This window comes from Trichechus manatus, unplaced genomic scaffold, assembly GCF_000243295.1.
Source record: "Trichechus manatus latirostris isolate Lorelei unplaced genomic scaffold, TriManLat1.0 scaffold00106, whole genome shotgun sequence".
NCBI lineage: Eukaryota > Metazoa > Chordata > Mammalia > Sirenia > Trichechidae > Trichechus > Trichechus manatus.
The window spans coordinates 5806202-5827890 of NW_004444042.1; the positions used below are offsets into that span (position 1 = coordinate 5806202).

The 21689-nt window shown below is 35.9% G+C and overlaps 1 protein-coding gene across 2 annotated transcripts in view; it reads right to left on the reverse strand.

Moving 5' to 3' along the window:
* Positions 1 to 592: 592 nt before the first annotated feature.
* Positions 593 to 21689, reverse strand: part of ADK (adenosine kinase) — a 555845-nt gene continuing 534748 nt past the window's right edge. Inside the window, exon 11 of one of the 2 annotated variants that reach the window (XM_004383208.2) lies at positions 593 to 1621. In XM_004383208.2, the coding sequence (XP_004383265.1) occupies positions 1497 to 1621 (125 nt within the window). In that variant the 3' untranslated portion in view covers positions 593 to 1496. The remainder of the gene's footprint in view (positions 1622 to 21689) is intronic. The other variant, XM_004383209.3, reaches the window with a different exon arrangement.

Genomic DNA, 21689 nt, shown 5'->3' on the forward strand with positions numbered 1-21689 from the left:
TATAGGACAGAGTAGAAATGCACCACAGAGTTTCCAAGGAGTGCCTGGTGGATTCCAACTGCTGACCTTTTGGTTAGCAGCTGTAGCACTTAACCACTACACCACCAGGGTTTCTGGGTTTCTTTATGAGGTGATGAAAATGTTCTTGAATTAGATAATGGTGATTTTGCACAATTCTGTGGATATACTAAAACCATTGACTTGTACACTTTAAAAGGATAAATTGTATAGTATCTGAATTATAGTTCAATTAAAAAAAAGATGAGCATGCATAGGAGACCTTAAAGTTTACCTAAATACAAAGCAAAACAAAAACCAAACTCTTTCCTACAGTTCAAGTTCAGTTTTATAAATATTATCTTTTTTCTTCTTTAGCAACAATTATAATAATAAAAACAGATGCTACTTATTAAGTACCTATGCACTAGCATTGTACCAAACACTGTACACTTGGTATTTTCTCTCAAATCATTGCAATGATCTTGTAGATAGGGGTTATTGTCCCATTTTATAGGTAAGGTAATTAAGGCTCAAAGAGGTTGAGGAATTTGCCCAAGGTCATAAAGGTAATGAAGTCTATTCCAGTAGTTCTGTTATATCATTTTGTCTTCCTTAAAACACATATTTAGTGACTGAAAGGTCTCAAATACTATTGAGTTATTTTTTAGAGTGTTACGCTGTTCTTCTATCCTATTTCCACCAGTAAATTAGAATCTCATTGCGGGGCCCAGTATTAAATGATGATCTCTCTTAGTTTCTTGAGCACAGGACAAAGACACAAAAACTCCTATATGACAAGTTTTACTGTTTATTTGTATCAAATTACAGAGTACTATAAGTAAGTATAAGATAATGATTTGAATATTGTAATATGACATAACATTTGGCAAATTATTTAATTATCCAAAATTTATTAAATGTTTGAGTGTGCACTGAAGAGGTTATTTGGCATAATTTGGCAAGATAAACAATTCTGTACTTTATTTAACCATTTATCATGTATATATGTGATACATACATATATGTGTGTGTGAGAGATATGTATGTATATATACACACAGATACGCTCCTAAATTAAGCATACTTGTATAAAAAGCAAAAGTTTGACATTAGGATTAATTCCTTTTTAAAAATCGATTACATTATTAAATTGCATCTGCATTCAACGCAGAATTATGTAAAAAAATTGATAACTTGCTAAATATACATGAATGTACAAAGTAACTGAGAATGAAATAAAAATTTCTATTGAAATATCATATTACTGTTAAATTGACATTTAAGTGACATTATCAAACTATGGAAATAAACAATTTTTTTAGGATATTGAGAGAATAAAGATTCTACTGAGCATTATTGTATCCTCTAAATTAAGAATGATTATTGTTACAGTAGGAGGAAGTGGTAGATCATTTTCTTCTTTATTAATATGGGAATTCTCAGGAAGTGATCAAGGCAGTGTCTGTACTCCCGAGCTTAGGTTTCCTGCTTTTCCATTAGTGGAAGTCTGGCTTCTCAGGGAAGGTGCAGCCAGTCCGCCTGATTATGACACTTGCTGCATAGTGACCAGCATGGATGCATTCAGTCAGGGGCTTGTCAGAGACCAGCTGAGACAGAAAACCTGTAATGCAAAGAAAAGAGAAGTACGTGAGTATTGGACAACAGCATCAGAGATGTCAAACTGGGTCAGACCAAAAAATGGTCCAAGCACTTATTCCATTCTTCTGTCTTGACAATAGGGGATAATTCTCAAGGGTTAGAGAGGTCTTCCCCCAACTATCATGAGCTTCCGCTAGTATTTCTTCTAGAGAGCTGAAGGTGGGATATGACAAGTTGTCATGAAGTCAATCTGGTCATTCTAAGCCTAAAGTCTGATGCCTTCCCTTCATTTTGAGATTTAAAGATTGTGAGTGAAAAAGAAAAATATAAGAAGTACTGGTCTTGGGTCTTTACAACTGAGAAGTTAACCAGTTATCCCTTTTCCCTTTCCTTTGGATTCCTGCTGTATTATTGTTATTCCTAACATATGGCTATTTGGACAAAATTCTAACATCTGGATGTCCCTCCAAGTACAGCTTTGGGAGATGAAAAGTTATGAAGCACTCTACACCTCCCTCTCATGCCCAAAAGTAGCAGTGAAATAATTTCCGTGGTCAAGCACCATGGACGAGCTTGACATTAAAATAAATTATGATAAGGTAGAAAATAGTGTTGAGGACTTTCACTTCTGACTGAGATGGAAGAAAAGGGTCCATATGTACCTTTTCTCCAGAAAGAGCTAAAACAAAGGCAATATATATATAAAACAATCGTTTTCAAATATTGTACATAAGGAAACACAGGATCCATGAAAGAGGGCAAACAAATGAGACAAACTGTAAAACTGCTTTAGCTTACAGCCTAGCAAGAATTACCAGGCTGCAGCATAGAGAGAGACAACTTAGGCAGAGCCCAAAAGTCTCACTGAGTTGAGAAGATGGAACTGGGAGTCCTTGTAGGCCAAAATGGACACACCTCTAGGCAGACTGACCAGGGGAAAAAAGAGAGAAGACACAAATGACCACTGTAGAGAATGAGAGAGATGACATCAGTATAGGATACATATATATAGTATAAGGATAATAAGCGAGTATCATGAACAACTTTGTCAATACAACTGACCATCTAGATGGAATGGACAAATTCCTTGAAAAATAGAAACTATCAAAACTCATTCAGGAAGAAATAGATAACCTGAATACTACTGCTTCCCACAAGTAAAATTACAGGCCCAAATGATGTCACTGGTGAATTCTACCAAACATTTAAGTAAGAAAAATAATAGCAATTGTATACAAACTCTTCAGAAAACTGAAAATAAGGGAATACTTCCCAACTCATACTTTGAGGCCAGCATTATTGACACCAAAATCAGTAAAGAAAACTACAGACCAATATCCCTCATGAACACAGATGAAAACATTTCTAAATAAAGTTTTAGCAAATCAAATCCAAAAAACCAAACCCACTGCTGTCGAGTCAATTCCGACTCACAGTAGCCCTGTAGGGCAGAGTAGAACTGCCCCATAGGGTTTCCAAGGCTGTAAATCTTTACAGAAGCCGACTGCTGCATCTTTCTCTTGCGGAGTGGCTGGTGGGTTTTAACTGCAGACCTTTTGGTTAGCAGCCGAGCGTTTAACTACGGTGCCACCAAGGCTCAAATCAAATCCAACAATCTATAAAAAAGATAATCAAACATGACCAAGTGGATTTATTCTAGGGTTACAAGGTTGGTTAAACATTCAAAATTCAGTCAATGTAATTTATTGTATTAGTTGAAAAAAGAAAACCATAAGATCTTATAGATGCATTAAAAGCATTTGGCAAAATCCAAACATACATTTCTAATATAAACTTTCAGTAAACTAGGAAAGAACCTGATAAAGGGCACATATGAAAAACTCTCAGCTAATATCATTCTTAATGGTGAATGATGGAATGTTTTCCCCTTAAGATCAAGAACAAGGCAAGAATGTTTCCTCTTATCACTGCTCTTCAACACTACTGGAGATTCTAGCCAGTACAATAAGGCAAGCAAAAGAAATAAAGGGCATCACAATTGGAAAAGAAGAGGTAAAACTGTCTTTATTCCAGATGGCATGATTATCTGTCTATGGTTCTCAAGGGAGTGGGGCAATTTTTTATTTTATTTTATATTTTATTGTACTTCAGGTGGAAGGCCTACAGAACAAATAGTCTCCCATGAAACAGTAGTACACATGCTGTTCCACAACATTGGTTAACAACCCCACAACATATCAACCCCCCAACTTCCCAACCCCCTTTTTTTTTTTGGTGAAAATACACATAGCCAAAGATACACCGTTTCAAAAATTTCTGCATACACAGTTCAGTGACATCAACTACGCTCCCCCAACCGTGCTGTTATTCTCACTTAGGATGAAGGCTTATGGAACAAAACAGTCTCTCATTTAACAGTTACTACAAATGTTGCCCTATGACAATGGCCAACAATCTCACAACACATCAACAACATCCCCACTCAGCCCTGGGTTCCCACCACCAGCACCCCCGTCCCCCCCCCTTCTCTGGCCCCTGCCACCGGACTCCTGCACCTCATTAGTCTCATTTGGTTTTACGGGCTGCCCACCCCCACGCCGAACAGAGAACCCCGGAGGCAACCTCACCACTGAGCTAAAAGGGTGTCTGGGGGCCACACTATTGAGGCCTCCCCAGCCTCCCCCAGGCCAGCAAACCTGGTCTTTCCCTTGTGAGTTAGAACTATGCTCCACACCCCTCTCCAGCTCCAGCCAGAACCGGGAGTGGGGCAATTTTGCCCCTCAGGGAACATTTGGTAATCTCTGGAAACATTTTTGGCTGTCACACTGGAGGGGTGGGAATTTGCTACTGGCAGTTGGTGGGTAGAGGCCAAGGATGCTGCTAAACATTGTCCAATGTCAAGAGTACTGAGGTTGAGAAATCTTGGTAAATGTAGAAAATCCTATGGAATTAAAAAAAAAGTTACTAGAACTAATGAGTTTAGGAAAGTTGAAGGATTTAAGATCAACATATAAAAATCAATTATATTTTATATAGAAACACACTGTACTATATCTAGACATAGATATACTAACATATCTATGTCTATATCTAGTAATTGCATACACTAGCAATTGTGTATACTATCAATGAATACTTAGAAATTGATATTAAAAATACTATTTATCATAGCATCAAATATGTGAAATATTTAGAGATAAATCTGATAAAAGTTGTGCAAGACCAGAACACTGAAAATGACAAAACAATGCTGAGAGAATAAATCTAAATAAATGGAGAGATATATAAAGTTTTCATAGATCATATAATTCAATATTGTTATTAGTATTCTAGAAATTTATCTATTGATTCAATGTAGTACCAATCAAATTTCCAGCAGGTTTCCTGACAAGCTGATTTTAAAATTTATATGGAAATGAAAAGGACCTAGAATAGCCAAAACACAACTTGGAAAAGAAGAACAAAGTCAGAGGACTTACATTATTTCAGAACTTATTATAGAACTACAACAATCAAGATATTGTGGTATTGGCATAAAGACAGACAACTAGATCAAAGGACCGGAATAGAGAGTCCAGAAATAAGCCTACTATACATGGTCAATTGATTTTTTACAAAAGTGCGAAAGCAATTCAATAAATAATCTTTCAAATAAGCAGTTGGGTGCCATAGGTGAAAAAAGTGGACTTCAACCCTTACGTTGCACCATATAAAAAAATTAACTTAAAATGGATTATAGACCTAAATGTAAGAGCTAAAACTGTAAAATCTTAGAAGAAAACATAGGGGAACATCTTAGCATCCTCGGGTTTGCCAAAGAGTTCTTAATTAAGACAAAAAATAAAGGAAAAAAATCATTTAGGCTTAGTCAAAATTAAACGCTTTTGCTCTTAAAAAGACATTTAGGAAAATGAAAAGGCAAGCCACATACTGGAGAAAATCTGATAAAAGACTTGAATCTAGAATATGAAAAGAACTCTTAAAACCCAATAACAAGAAACAATTCAATTTAAAAAATAGATACATGTGTCAAACAGATATTTTAGCAAAGAGATAAACAGATGGCAAATAAGCATGTGAAAATATGTTCAACATCATTATTCATTAGAGAAATGCACACCCACTAGAATGGCTATAAATTAAAAGACTGACAATACTAAATGTTGGTGAGGTTGTAGATCAGCTGAAACTCTCATACACTGATTGCAGGAATGTAAAATGATATAATCACTTTGGAAAAAACCATTCTTAAAAAATTAAACATATACCTACTACATGACCCAGTTATTCTATTTCTAGGTACTTGTTTGTGATAGTTTCGTTGAGTTGGCTCTGACTCATGGTGACCTTAACTATAACAGAATGAAGCACTGCCTGATCCTGCACCATCCTCACAATCGTTGGTATGTTTGAACCCACTGTTGTAAGCACTGTGTCACTCCATCTCATGGAGGGTTTCCCTCATCTTCACTGACGCTCCACTTTACCAAACGTGATATCCTTTTCTAGTGATTGGTCTTTCTTCATGATGTGTCCAAAGTAAGCAAGACAAAGGCTTGTCATTTTCACTTATAAGAAGCATTCTGGCTGTACTTCCTCCAAGACTGATTTGTTAGTTCTTCTGGCAGTCCACAGTATAGTCAATATTTTCTGCTGCCAACATCACAATTGGAACTTATTAATTCTTCTTCTGTCTTTCTTCTTGATTGTCCAGGTTTCACATGCATACAAGGCAATTGAAAAGACCATGGCATGGGTCAGGCGTACCTTAGTCATCGAAGTGACACCTTTGCTTTTTAACACTTTAAAGAGGTCTTTTGCAGCAGATTTTCCCATTGCAATACGTCATTTGATTTCTTGACTGCTGCTTCCATGGGCTTTGATTGTTGAGAAGTAGAATGAAATCCCTGATAACTTTAATTTCTTCACCATTTATCATGATGTGATGTATCTGGTCCAGTTGTGAGGATTTTCATTTTCTTTATGTTCATTTTCATTTTCTTTATGAATTCATATTGAAGGATGTACAGTCTTTGACCTTCATCAGTAAGTGCTTTAAGTCACCTTTACTTTCGGCAAGCAAGGTTGTGTCATCCTCATATCACAAGTTGTTAATGAGTCTTCCTCCAACCCTGATGGTATTTACCGAAGGCAAATGAAAGCATATATCCACATGAAGACTTGTAAATGAAAATTCATAGACGTTTTATTTATAATAGCCTCAAACTGGAAACAACCCAAATAGGGGTGAGAAGGGGCAGGAAAGTGGGATTATAAAGGGGCATGGAAGTAATGGATATTAATTTTCTTGATAGTAGTGATGGTTTCATGGGTATATACATATTTAAAAATATATAAAATTGCATACTTTAAATATGTGCAGTTTATTCTATGTCAATTTTACCTCAATAAAACTGTAAAAAAAAAAAAAAGAGAGATAGAAAAAGAGTCTTGTAGTTATAAACAAGATATGTCAAGAACAGAAGAATCTGGGGCTTCTTTACCTCTAGGGGAAACTTGAGCTGCTGCAGCAGTACTCAAATATTCAGAAGAACAGATGATACTGAGAAACAGTTTTATATCCTGACTTCTGGGCCTGCCCTAAGCCCTGGGCAGCCTGGGGGGTGAAGGTTAATTGAGAAGCTGTGGTATAATGACCTGTAGAGAGCATTATCAGAGATTTATGTCCTTTCCCTTCTACCATCCTGACCACACATGCTTTTCCCTGTTAGATTTGGGGAATGCTCTATTTCAGATAAAATAAATATTCCCAACCAAAGAATAAAATTAATTCAGTTAACAGAGTGATGTATTTTGAAGACATTTGCTTAGACTGGGAAATCACTCCCTCAAGAGGTTTAGTAAGAGTACTTTATCACTGAGTTTTCAGGTAACAGTTAAAGATCAATATTAACTTTCTGCCAAACTGTGAGACTAAAATGCTAAGCCCACATGGTGAATGGAGTTCATGCCAAATTCAGAGTCAGATCAGCTTACAATGGAAACACGTCTATTAGAACTTTTATAAGAAACATCTGTTTTCCTCATTGCTCCTGGTATGATTTTTGTGAGAAAGAGAAAAGCTTATGTTTATGAAATATTTTTGTGAAGCATAAGTACCAGCATCCTTTTTCTAAGACAAGAGCTAGCTGATGAATGAAGTGAAGTATTCTGAAGAGTCATTTGCTTTGACAAGTGGAAATCCTTGATCCAGGTGAATATCAGTTTTTCTATACTCTTTTTTTAAAAACCAACTAAGATGAACTACAGATATTATATAATCAATTATAAGTGACATCTTCATAAAATAGTTGATGTGAATCTAAAAAGTTGTGTAAACGTGAGGAATGTGCTTTGTAGTTCAGTCATGTATATGAGACTAACAGGTACACTAGCCCAAAAGCAAAGACGAGAAGGGACAGGAAAATTGGATGCGTGGAAACAGGGAACCTGGGGTGGAGATGGGGATAGTGTTGACACGTTGTGGGGTTGGCAACCAATGTCACAAAACAAATTGTGTATTGATTGTTTAATGAGAAACTAATTTGCTCTGTAAACATTCACATAAAGCACACAAAAAAAGATTAGGTCATGTTAAAGAGGTGCACTACCCTTACTCAGGTCACAGCCCTGATCCAGTGTAAGGGGAGTTTCCCTGGGGTGTGCCCTGCACACCTTTTATTTTACAGGAGATAAAAGGAGAGAGAAGCAAGCAGAGAGGGGAACCTCCTATCACCGAGAAAGAAGAGACAGGAGCAGAGTGTGTCCTTTGGACCCAGGGTACCTGCGCTGAGAACTCCTAGATCCAGGGGAAGATTGATGGCAAGGACCTTCCCCCAGAGCCAACAGAGAGAGAAAGCATTCCCCTGGAGCTGGTGCCCTGAATTTGGACTTCTAGCCTCCTTAACTATAAGAGAATAAATTTCTGTCTGTTAAAAAAAAAAAAAAAAAGTTGTGTAACATTGTTTCAATAAACAAAGGGAGCTTATATTTAAAGAATCATAGGGAATCGTTTTATAATATAAATAAACATCCCTAATATAATTTTAAGTTTAGATTTTTAATTATTAGCCTGCCTAAAATGTATTTTTTAAAACTTTTTATTTGGAGATAATTTCAAACTCAGAGAAAAGTTGAGAGAATAAAAATAGTACAAAAAGCATCTGTATATCCTTTACCCATTTGTGCACTTCTTGTTAACATATTGCTCCATTTGTGTACACTCTCTCTCTTTATATAATCCCCCCCTTGCCGTGAACTATTTTTGAGAGCAAGTTGCATTTACCATGGTTCTTTACCTCTAAATACTTTAATGTAGTGTGTCTTTGTTGAGAATAAAAATATTCTCTTACATTACCACAGCCCAATTATCAACATCAGTAACACTGTTATAACACTGTTATCCAATCTACAGTCTGTATTCTAATTTTGTCAATGACCCAATAACGTCCTTTATACCCTTTTTTCCCCTCCAGGATAGAATCTGTCTAGTCTATTTATCATGATTTAGTTGTCATGTCTCTTTAGTCTTCTTTAATCTGGAACATTTCCTCAGTCTTTCTTTGACTTTATGACATAGACATTTCTGAAGAAAACAGTCACTCCCTAAACACTTTTTAATACAGTGATCCTCATTTTGGGTTTGCCTGATATTTCCTCATGATTAAATTCAGATTACGCATTTCCAGCCAGAATACTACATAAGTTATTATGTGTCCTTCTCAGGGCATCGCATTTAGAGGCACATGATGTCCACCTGCCCTTTAATGGTGATGTTAATTTTGATCATCTGGTCAAAATGTTGTCCTATTTATCTGTTTTTTCCTTTGCATCTAACAAGTAACTGGTGGACAGATGCTTTAACACTGGGCAAATATTCTGCCTTTCATCAAAACATCAAAAGTACCCCCCCGTCCCTGATTTCGTATCCATTCATGATTCTTAACTGAAGCTACTTATACTGAGATGATTCTCCAACTCCAGCACTCCTTTCACATTTACCAGTCAGCCCTCGGTGTTCTATTGTAAGCAAGGACCTTCCCTTTCTCCCATTTATAAAAAAAAAAAAAAAAAAAAATCTATTTCTTATTAAAAAAGACAGAGATTCTTATTTTTCAATGGTTTATACTTCATTGCAGCCCTTAATTTTTAATCAACAAATCAATCAAACAAAACGTCCTAGTTTTTGCTAGTACAGGTCCCTGGCCCCTATGCCCTTGGACATGCCCTCATTCCATTTTTGTGCACTTCCTTACTTTCCGGTATAAGATGTTTTGGCCTCATCTTGTACCACCCTGCCCCAGGCCTGTAATCAGCCATTTTTCTGAAGATACATGGTTTCCTTCAACGGAATGGTAATAGAAACCAAGATTCGGGTGCTAGGTGTGTTCTTTGCTTCTGGACTCTTTAAGTGAACAAGGCAGGAAGTATGCATGCACACACACTCACACATATACATATACACTTACACACACAAATGTACACATATATATGTATGTACACATTGATTTATTTTAGAAATTATCAGTTGACACTGATACTTCCAATTCCAGTCCATCCCCACAGGGTTCTTTCTTGCCTTCCCCTATTCCTTATTTATATGTTACTTCTTCTACAGTGAGAAGCCGAGCTCCCAACAATACAACACATTTGTTTATTTGCTCAATTTTGTAATACATCTAAAAAGTTTCAGAATCACTTCACCCCTAATTCTAGAAAAACAAATCTACTAAAAAGAGTTTGGGATTGGTTTGCTGTTCTCCCATGTAGTCGAATACTGTGTTCCTTTTTATCCTTGTTGATTTAATGTTATTTTTCTTTTCAAATATGTAGAACATTAACTTGCTTCCAAAAGTAAAAACTAGTATCATTCTCTTTTACCCTATAACCTCCAATCCCTTGTAAGTAGTCAACTCACTGTTTTATGGTTTATCTTCCTGGGTTTCTTTTTGTAAAGTTAAGCAGATATATGCACATTTTCTTAATTCCTCTTCTTTCTTATAAAAAGGAGGTAGCATAGTATATATGCTCTTTTACACTTTGTTTTTTCACTTAAAAAATTTCCTAGAAATCATTCCGTAGCCATTCTCAGAGATCGTCCTCATTGTTGTAAACACTCGTGTAATACCTATGGTGGGTACACCAGTTTTTTCAATCTGTTTCCTCCGTGTGGACACTTATGTAGTTTCCGATATTTTACAATTACAAATAATGCTGCAACGAATTACCTTGTATACATGTATTTTTGTATTGTTAGAGGCGTATCTTCAGGGTAAATTTCTTGAAGTGGAATAGCTGAGCTGAAGGGTAAATACATATGTAGTTTTGTTAGACGTTCCTGAATTCCCTTTTATAGGAGTTGAACTATTTTGTATTTCCACTAGTAATGTATTAGAGTGTCTGTCTCCTCACAACCTCACTAATTACTATCAAGCTTTTGAGTTTTTGATGGGTTAAAAATGGTATCTCAGTGTACATAATCTTAATTTGCATTTCTCTTATTATGAGTGAGGATGAACTTTTTTTATGTGTTTAAAGGACATTTAAAAAATCTCTTTCTCTGAATTGTTTTATCTTTTGCTCATTTTTCTATAGGATTTTTGGTTCTTCCTCTCCTCTATTTGTAAAAGTTCTTTGCATTTTAGGGATATTATTCCAATAAAGTGTTTTTAGAAAAAAATACCATTAATATGCTATTAATATGTACAAATACTGTGTCAGCAAGTAAACAAAGGGCTTATTCATATTTCCTTCACTGAAACACAGCCTCAGAACCTGAAGTATGGTTGGCAAACACTCTAGCAGATAAACATGGCTTGCAGGTATTAAAAAAAAAAAGCAGTTTACTCTCTTTAAGTAAAGATTTCGGGCTTACCAAGAGTTCAAGAAGCAAAATCTTAAATAACTGAGACGTATGCTCAGTAGGAAAAAGTCTGTCAGTCCTGTAAGAGTTCTTTATACTAGTGGCATTATCTTATGGTTATTGCCAGCATATCACCTTGAAAACGAAGGATAGGATTCTGTATAGATGCCTTTCAACACGGCCAACAGAATAGGAAAAGGTTGCATTATACTGGAGAACAAGAAACATCAACAGAGATTTCCAAATCAAGAACTGATAGGCTGAGGCAGTTGTTACCTTTCTTCTTTGGTTCCTTTGGTTCTCTCTATGACCTTTAACTCTTCTGTGATCCTATTACAGACAGGCTTACCCCAGCGTCTCTCAGACTTTTACCAGCTCTAGGCCATGCTATGGACCTTAGGTCTTCTAGCTGTTGAGGCACAAGGTGAGTGAGGGCCTGTCTTTTACACAACGACAGATCACAATTTGATAAACAGCTCTACCTCAGCCCAACAGGACCCAAAGCCTCTATGAAAGTCAAAATTTCAAATGGGAAATAAACAGCAATAGGCAATTTTGTAAATTCCCAAAGGTTTGTTTGTCTGTCTCTTGTGCATTTTAATACTTTGTTTTCTGGTTTTAGATGATAAAAGTAAATGTGTTACATTAAAATCAATTAACGGGCTAAAATTTTTAACTACCACTTTCTAGTAGTTTTTAGATGTGCATTCTTAAAGATTTCCTGTGAAAATTCCTTTTTCTCTTTTAGCTATTTGGTGATAGCTCATAGAAGATATTACAAGAAATGAAAAGAAGCTGACTCTATACCCATTCCTGATTTCTTCTTCCTTACATGGCAAAAGAGAAAGAACTGACCTGGTTATGGAAACAGACATTTCTGAATTTCTAAACAAGCCAAAAATTCCAGGAAGTTCAGCTTTAGAACTCAGGCCAGGCTGTAAGGGAAGTTAGAACAGATCACTCACAGGGCTGCCACTGACTTGCTTTGAATCTTGGAACAATCACTAATATGGAGCTCTTTAGATAAACCTCTATCCGTTAACACTTGATATAGCTCATTATCTTCTGGTTGATTTCATTTGGACTTTTCTTTTACTGATGTTACAGCATGATCAATTTTAGCACAACGGTATTCAGTGTCTGAGATGAGGCCTGAAACATGTATTTAAACTCTGCAAACAAAGGGAGTGGGGCAAGCTAGTTTCCTCAAGGCACACAGAGGTGGGACTGCTGGTACGGGCAAAAGGCAAAGTGATATCCTCACTTAAGATGCCCATTCCATGCACTTATTGCAGAAGAACTGTAGCATCTAGAACTTCCTTAGTGTCATTTACAGAGAATTGAGTGGGTATGGAGGCCTTAATGGAGACATTTAATAAAAGCTAGGGATATTTTCAAAGGAGATGGACAAAGTCTACAAATCAATTTTTTTGTTTGTTTATCTTCCATACAGTTCCTTCACTAATAGTTGTCATGGTGGCTGGAACTAAAAAGCCTAGTAGACTCCATTACTGTTCATTCTACATTCATCAGCAAAAAGGATGAATTAGCTTTTCCTGTTGTCAACAAATAAGAATGCTGTGCCACACTGACTACATAAACATGGAAGAATGAAGTTTTAATAATTCACATTTTAGAAGTATCAGTATCTTGCATTATTCTCAAATTGTTTTCCCAATGACACTGCACAAGTATATGTCTGTCAGTGCCTATGTCTTTATCTTCTTACACAGTCCCAAAGACCATTACTATACAGTAGACTGCAATCTGCATATATAGAGTTAAAAATTTTAAAGCAATATTAGGAATAAATATATAATTTGCTTTAAAAATCTCCTTTTTATGCTGAATTTATTATACTTCTAGGTAGTATAGTACTTTGTTTATGTGGAAATACATACACATGTATATGGGCTGAAAATGGATTCTAAGCCATATAATTAAAAGGTCAGAGAAAACAAACACTGTGGAATAGACAGAGTAATACTTCACACAGATGAAGCCTGAAGCCATAGCAGCTCTCATGGTTATATGAATTACACTACAAGGACCCCTCAGGCCTTCACTCAGAGTCTATGCAGTTTATGTTTAACAATGTTTACAGAGCAATAACTGCAGAAATGTGGAAAAAGATCAAACAATAGAATGAGGAAGTAATAAAACACAAACATAGCCCCATTACAAAGAATAACCAATGCTATTTAACATAACATGGAAGTCCTAACAAGAACAATAAGCCTAAAAGTTTTTTTTTTTCAGAAATTGCAAAGGAAGAAATAAATTTGCCATTATTTTCAGCTGAGAGAATGATATATATAAAACTCCAAAGAATCTGGAAAGATTACTGGGTACAAGAGAAATATACAAAAGTTTATTCAAATACACAACAGTAACATTTAAAAAATGTAATTTGAAAAAAGAGACAAAAGCAACACAACACGTGCTAGCCTCTAATGAAGAAAATTATAAAACTTTATTGAAAGACATTACAAAGGACCAAAATAAATGGAACGATATGCCAAGTTTTTGGATAAGAAGATTCACTCACTGTAATTTCAATCAAAGTCTCAACAAAGTTTTTGGGAACCTGACAAGTTCATTCTAAGATTTATGTGAAAAAGCAAAGGTTCAATAATAGCAAAGACACTGCTACTGAAGAACAAGATAGGAGGGACTTGGCTAATCAGGTTCAACACTTATTAAAAACAGATATAGGTAAATCGTGCAAAGGAAAAGAAGAGACAGCCCCAAAACACACCTATGCAAATGTGGAAACTTGAGCTACAACAGAGTTGGCACTGCAATCCCTGGGGAAAGGATGATCTATTAGAAAAGTACCGTTTCCATTTGGAAAAGTAAAATAAAATTACCCCACTCCATATTAAAAAAAAAAAAAAATCCATATGTATCAAGGAATTAAATGGGAATGGCAAAATTATAAGATTTTTTGGAAGAAAATAAAGAAAAATACTGTATCTTTATATCCTAGAGGCAGGAAGGATTTCTGAAGACATAAACACTAACCATAAAGTAAAAGATTAAGAGATTCAACTACATTAAAACAAAAACTTCTGTTTCTCAAAAGATAACCTTTAAAGTGAGGGAAAAAAACAAACCACAAACTGGAGAAGAAATGTGGAACACCTACAACACTCATAGGATTAGTATCTAGGTTATATAAAAAAATTCTATAAATTAAGAAAAAATAACCCAGTAGAAAAATAGGCAAATGTCTTGAACAGGCATTTCATCAAGAGGAAACATAAGATGCTCAATCTCATTAATGATGAAGAAAAATGCAAATTAAAACCACAGTGACAATCTACTACAAACCCACTGGATTAGCAAAAATTTTAAAGTCTGACAAGACCACTTGATGATGAAGATATCCTGTAATCTTCAGAGTCGGTAGGAGTTTAAACTGGTACAATAAATTGGGAAAACAATTTGCCATTCCCTTGTAAGGTTGACTAAGCATTTTTTCAGCTAGGTGTATATTCCAGAGAAGCTCTCGCTTTACCAAAACACATGTATATGAATAGTTACAGCCACATTGTTAATAATAGCAAAAAGTTAGAAACAACCCAATTTCCATTAGCAGCAAACTGGATTAATTAGTTGTGGCATATTCCTACAGTGGAATTGAATAAATTATAGCTGTACACACTAACATGGATGGAATTTTAGGAATACACAAACATGGGGCAAATTTAAATGAAAAGTAAGAAAGCAATAATTAGGAAGTAGCTACTTCTGGTGCAGGGAATATAACTGAGGTTGGGTATACAGAGAGGGAGAAAGATGTGGCAGTCTACTCTGGTAAAGATTTCAGCCTAGGAAACCCTATGGGGCAGTTCTACTCTGTCCTATAGGGTCACTATGATTCAGAATTGACTCGACGGCAATGGGTTTTTTGGGTTATACAGAGGCTTCAAAGGCATTAGTACTGCTCTATTTCTCAGCCTGGGTTGGTTGTGGGTACAGGTCTGCTCATTTTATTATTCTTATTTATATTTGCTTAAACACTATACATATTACTTTATATTTATGAAATTGTCATTAAAATTATTTTTAAATTAGGAAATAATGACATTTAGCATTTCTCTGTACATTCTCCAGGCATTTCTCCCACAGACACACACACACACATCAGTATCATACTATAAATATTGTCTCATAGCCTGTTTTTTTCACTTAATATTATCTAAACAATGAGATATTTTTCAACTAAAAGATTTGCAACGATAAAAATATTTAATACACTGTGTTATCAAAGGGAAATGAGTATTCTTATATACTAGAGTGCAAATTGGCACCCTTTTTGAAGAGCACTTTGGCAGTATCTATAAAAATTTTTAGTGCACACAGCCTTCAGAGGAGCAATTCCACTTCTAAGAATTTATCATACATATATACATATATTGCATGCAAAAGCTGGACAATGAATAAGGAAGACAGAGGAAGAATTGATGCCTTTGAATTATGGTATTGCTGAAGAATATTGAATACACCACGGGCTGCCAGAAGAACAAACAAATCTGTCTTGGAAGAAGTACAGCCAGAATGCTCCTTAGAAGTGAGGATGGTGAGACTTCGTCTCACATACTTTGGACATGTTATCGGAGGGACCAGGCCCTGGAGAAGGACATCATGCTTGGTAAATTAGAGGGTCAGTGAAAAAGAAGACCCTTGATGAAACAGATTGACAGTGGCTGCAGCAATGGGCTCAAACATAGCAATGATTGTGAGGATGGCACAGGACTGGGCAGTGTTTCGTTCTGTTGTACATAGTGTCACTATGAGTTGGAACCGACTTGAAGGCACCTGACAACCACATACACACATATAAAAAGGCATATGTATAAGGGACAGTCACTGGAGCATTGTTTGTGACAAAAAAAGACTAATTTAACATTAATGTTATACTATTATCTAATTTAAAGTCTATATAAAAATATCGTTGATTGCCCCAGTAATATCTTCATAGATTTTTTTTTCCTGCTCCAGAATCTAATCCAGGATCACAGGCTGCATATTTAGTTGTTATGTTCCTTTACTCTGGAAGAGTACCCCCAGCCTTTTCAGTATTTCAAGACATTGGCATTTTGTTGTTTTCCAGAATGTACCTCAGTTTGGGTTTAACTGATGTTTCCTCATGATTAGATTCAGGTTCAACATTTTTGGCATGGATATTGCAGAAGTGATGCTGTGTCCTTTTCTGGATATCCCATCATGGAGCACATCAGTGATGTTGGTTTGTCCCACCCTTGGTGATACTAAGTTTAATCATTTGGTTAAGGTAATGTCTGTCACTTTTCTTCTTTTAAAAGTAATATGATTTATGTTTAAAAAAAGTCACTTCAGTAGGGAACAGTTAAGTCCATGAAATATAAAGCAGTTAACCAGAATGAGAAAGATCAACATTTGCTGCTATGTTACAATCTCCAAGATATGGTAAGTGAAAAAGCAAGGGTGAAGAATAAGCAGCATAGCATACTTTCATGTGAGTAAAAAACTGGGATATGTTATTGTTGTTAGGTGCTGTCGAGTTGATTCTGACTTATAGTGACCCTATATACAACAGAACAAAACACTGCCCGGTTCTGCACCATCTTCACAATTGTTGTTATGCTTGAACCCATTGCAGCCGCTGTGTCAATTCATCTCCTTGAGCATCTTCCTCTTTTTTTGCTGACCCTCTTCTACTTTACCAAACATGATGTCTTTCTCCAGGGACTGATCCCTCCTGATAGCATGTACAAAGTACATGAGACAAAGCTTGCCATCCTCGCTTCTAAGGAGCATTCTGGTTGTACTTCTCCCAAGACAGATTTGTTTGGTTCTTCTGGCAGCCCATGGTATATTCAATATTCTTATCCTCAACACCATAATTCAAAGGCATCAATTCTTCTTCGGTCTTCCTTATTCATTATCCAGCTTTCACATGCATATAAGGCGATTGAAAACATCATGGCTTGGGTCAGGTGCACCTTAGTCCTCAAAGTGACATCTTTGCTGTTTAACACTTTAAAGAGGTCTTTTGCAGCAGATTTGCCCAATGCAATACATCGTTGGATTTCTTGACTGCTGCTTCCATGGGTGTTGATTGTGGATCCAAGTAAAATGAGTCCTTGATAACTTCAATCTTTTATCTGTTTATCATGATGTTGCTTATTGATCCAGTTGTGAGGATTATTGTTTTCTTATGTTGAGGTGTAATCCATACTGAAGGCTTTGATCCATACTGAAGTCTTTGATCTTCATCAATAAGTGCTTCAAATCCTCTTCACTTTCAGCAAGCAAAGTTGTGTTATCTGCATATCGCAGGTTAATGAGTCTTCCTCCAATCCTGATGTCGCGTTCTCTTTCCCATAGTCCAGCTTCTCTGACAATCTGCTCAGCATACAGACTGAATAAGTATGGTGAAAGGATACAACCCTGACACCCACCTTTCCTGATATTAAACCATGCAGTCTCCCCTTGTTCTGTTCGAATGACTGCCTCTTGGTCTATGTGCAGGTTCCTCATTAGCACAGTTAACTATCCTGGAATTCCCATTCTTCACAATGTCATCCATAATTTGTTACGGTCCACACAGTCGGATGCCTTTGCAAAGTCAATAAAACACAGATAAACTTTCTTCTGTTTCAGCCAAGATCTAGCTGACATTAGCAATCATATTCCTGATTCCACATCCTCTTCTGAATCCGGCTTGAATTTCTAGCAGTTCCCTGTCGATGTACTGATGCAACCACTTTTAAATGAACTTCAGAAAAATTTTATTTGTGTACGATATTAATGATATTGTTTGAAAATTTCCACATTCTGTTGGATCACTGTTTTTTGGAATGGTAAGTGAAAAAGCAAGGGTGTAGAATAAGCAGCATAGCATACTTTCATGTGAGTAAAAAACTGGGATATGTATACATACATCAACTTTTATAGGCATAGAATATTTCAGAATGGATTCAATAAAAATCAGAAACCAAAGCTACCTCAGGGAGGGGAATTAGAAGATTGGGGTAGGAGCAATATTTACTTTTCATTACACACACACACACACATACACACACACACTCTTTTGTACCATTTGTACTTTTTACCATTGAGAAATATTAGTTCTGTAGTAAAGAGTATATTAGGAATATTTTTTCACATCTTTAAATATTCCTAGATACTATGCTTTTAAATATGGATATATTATAATTTCCTTTAATGTTATTATTAGACATTTAGTTTGTTTCTAATTTTTTTCACACTATAAATAACACTATGATGAATATCCTTATAACATTAATTACTGAGTACATATCCAATTTCCTTAGGATAAATTTCTTTAAGGGTAACTGATCACTTTTAAGGCTTTACACCTATATTGCCAAAATTCCTTTCAAAAAAGATTGTATTAATGTACACTCTCAATAGCAATCTTGCCAATATTGGTATTTAAAAATTCTGTTTGCTAATTCAGTAGGTGAAAGGCAGAATCTTGTCTTAATCTACAGTTAGAGGTTTGTCTTAGTTATCTAGTGCTGCTATAACAGAAACACCACAAGTGGATGGCTTTAACAAACAGAAGTTTATTCTGTCTCAGTAGGCTAGAAGTCCGAATTCAGGGTGCTAGCTCCAGGGGAAGGTTTTTTCTCGCTGTGGGCTCTGGGGAAAGGTCCTTGCCATCAATCTTCCCCTGGGTCTAGGAGTTTCTCAGTACAAGGACCCCCGGTCCAAAGGACATGCTCCACTCTTGGCTCTTCTTTCTTGGTGGCAGGAGGTCCCTCTCCTCTCTGCTTGCTTCTCTCTTTTATAGTTCAAAAGAGATTGACTCAAGATAAACCTAATCCTGTAGATTGTGCTCTGCCTCATTAACATTACTGCCTCTAATCCTGCCTCAGTAATACCATTAACACCAAAGAGGTTACGATTTACAACACATAGGATTATCAGATCACAAAACGTAAGACAACCACACAATACTGGGAATTACAGTCTAGCCAAATTGACACACATTTTAGGGTAACACGATTCAGTCCATAACAAGGTTGAATACTTTTGTTCATATGCCTATTGGTCATTTTTATTCTTTTCTTTTATGAACTGTCTAATGACATCTTTCTACTCAGGTATTTCTCTTTTTTTAGTGATTTGTAAAAGGATATATATATCTGTGTATACTCATACACACATGCCTTCTCTTCACTTATCGACTATCTCATTATTCGACATTTTGCATTTATGGCAATAGTAAAAAATCTATACTGTCTATTTTGTGCATTAATGACGTACAGCTGGAAGTAGCGAACACCGAGGTACAAGGCGAGAGTAACGCTAGCTTTGAGGTTAAGGTTGTATGTCAATTTTGCTAGGCCATGATTCTCAGTGGTTTGGCAGTTATGTAATGTTGTAATTTGCAGTTATATAAGGATGTACTCATCCTTCATTTTGTGATCTGATGTGGTCATCCTCCATGTTCGCATAACACTGATTTCACATAACGCACTGGTCTTTGGAAACTAGCCATGTCTATAAGTGATGAGTGTCAATATATATTAAAAAATTCCCAGTTTGTCTACTGTATATGTTGCAAATACTTTTCCCCCTCATTTTGTCTTTTGCTTTTCATTTTTTATTGTTATATAGATATATTTATCTTTAATATTTTTTCTATTAAATTTAGACTTAGAAAAGTCATCCATACCATGAGATTAGATACCATTAGCCTACATTTTTAGTTTATTTATGGTCATTTAACTCTTTACGGCATCTGGAAATTCTTTTGGAATACAGTGATTGGTAGTGATCAACCTTTATCTTTTCCCAAAGAATTATATTTTTGTTCAATTACTGTATTTTAAATAATCCATTCTGTTCCTATTGTTTTTTAAACACTTTTTAATTTGAAATAATTTTAGATTTACAGAAGAGTTGGAAAGATAGTTCAGAGTGTTCTCAGGCCTGTTGATTTTAAATTCTAACTTTACTAAACATCTACCTATATGTGCTTCCTTCTGTTTTTAGTCAGATCTATGCATACACTTTAGAGATATGTTTAATCAAAACAGCTGTTGTTGTTAGGTGCCATTAAGTTGTTTTCAACTCATAGCAACATCACGTGACAGAGTAGAACTATCCCGTAGGGTTTTCTTGGCTGTAATCTTTATGGAAGCAGATAGCCACGTCTTTCTTCCATGGAGCTGCTGGGTGGGTTTGAACTGCCAACGTTTCAGTTAGCAGCTGAGTGCTTAATGGTTTGCACCACCAGGGCAAAATTGTTTTGGTGTGTGTCTAAAGAGACAACATTATCACTTCCAGATAGTAATTTAAGGGATGATTTTTATTTTTTTCTGTTTGCTTTTCTTATTTCCTAAATATTCTGTAGCAGGAAATATTACTTTAATGGTGAGAAAAAAGCCTATAAACATTATTTTAAAAAAATAGCATGGGGACATTTAACTACTCAGAAAAATGGTTATGAAGAGCAACTTATTCAAGAGTTTCAGCTAAGTGAAATTTCATTCTAACAGTTTTCCACTCATGCCTTTGGAATTCATTAATAATCATAGCCACTTGGGAACAGAGCTTTCTACAAAGTAAATCAGTATAAATATGATGAAATCGGTCGCTCATCCTAGAAGATTCCTCGAAGACATAAAGATCTTCACTACTTTCTCTACTCTGAGGCTTAGGGAAATAGCTGTGTTTCTGAGGGAACCTTAGCAGTCTTTCTTCCCAAATGAAGCTTTCATTTGTAGAAGCTATATGCCAAGTAAATCAGTCTGCATATTTTAAAATGGAAATCCAAGGACCAATGCTTGCAGGAATTGCTGGGAGAATTCTAACAGGCAGAAAAGATTACTGTACTTGAATACAGTGGCTACCATGTGATATTAGTGAAAACAAGCTTTTGGTAAAAACAGTTGAGGCCACTGGCCATAGGACACAGATCTAAGTCTTAGCACCTTATCCATAAAAAACCTGTCACTGTTGAGTCAATTCCGATTCACAGGGTTGCTGTGAGTCCGAATTGGCTTGACAGCAATGGGTTTCTTGGCACCTTAAACAAAAACGAAAGCTGTTGTTGTCGAGTTGATTCCCACCCACAGCGACCCTACAGGACAGAGAAGAACTGCCCCATAGGACTGGTTAATTGATAAAGTTGGGAAACACAGGTGACACATACAAACCTAAGATGCTGGTAAAATGACATGAAAGGAAGAAAGGTTTTTTCACTGTATTTTAAAAAATTCTAAATATTTACCTAAAAAGAAAA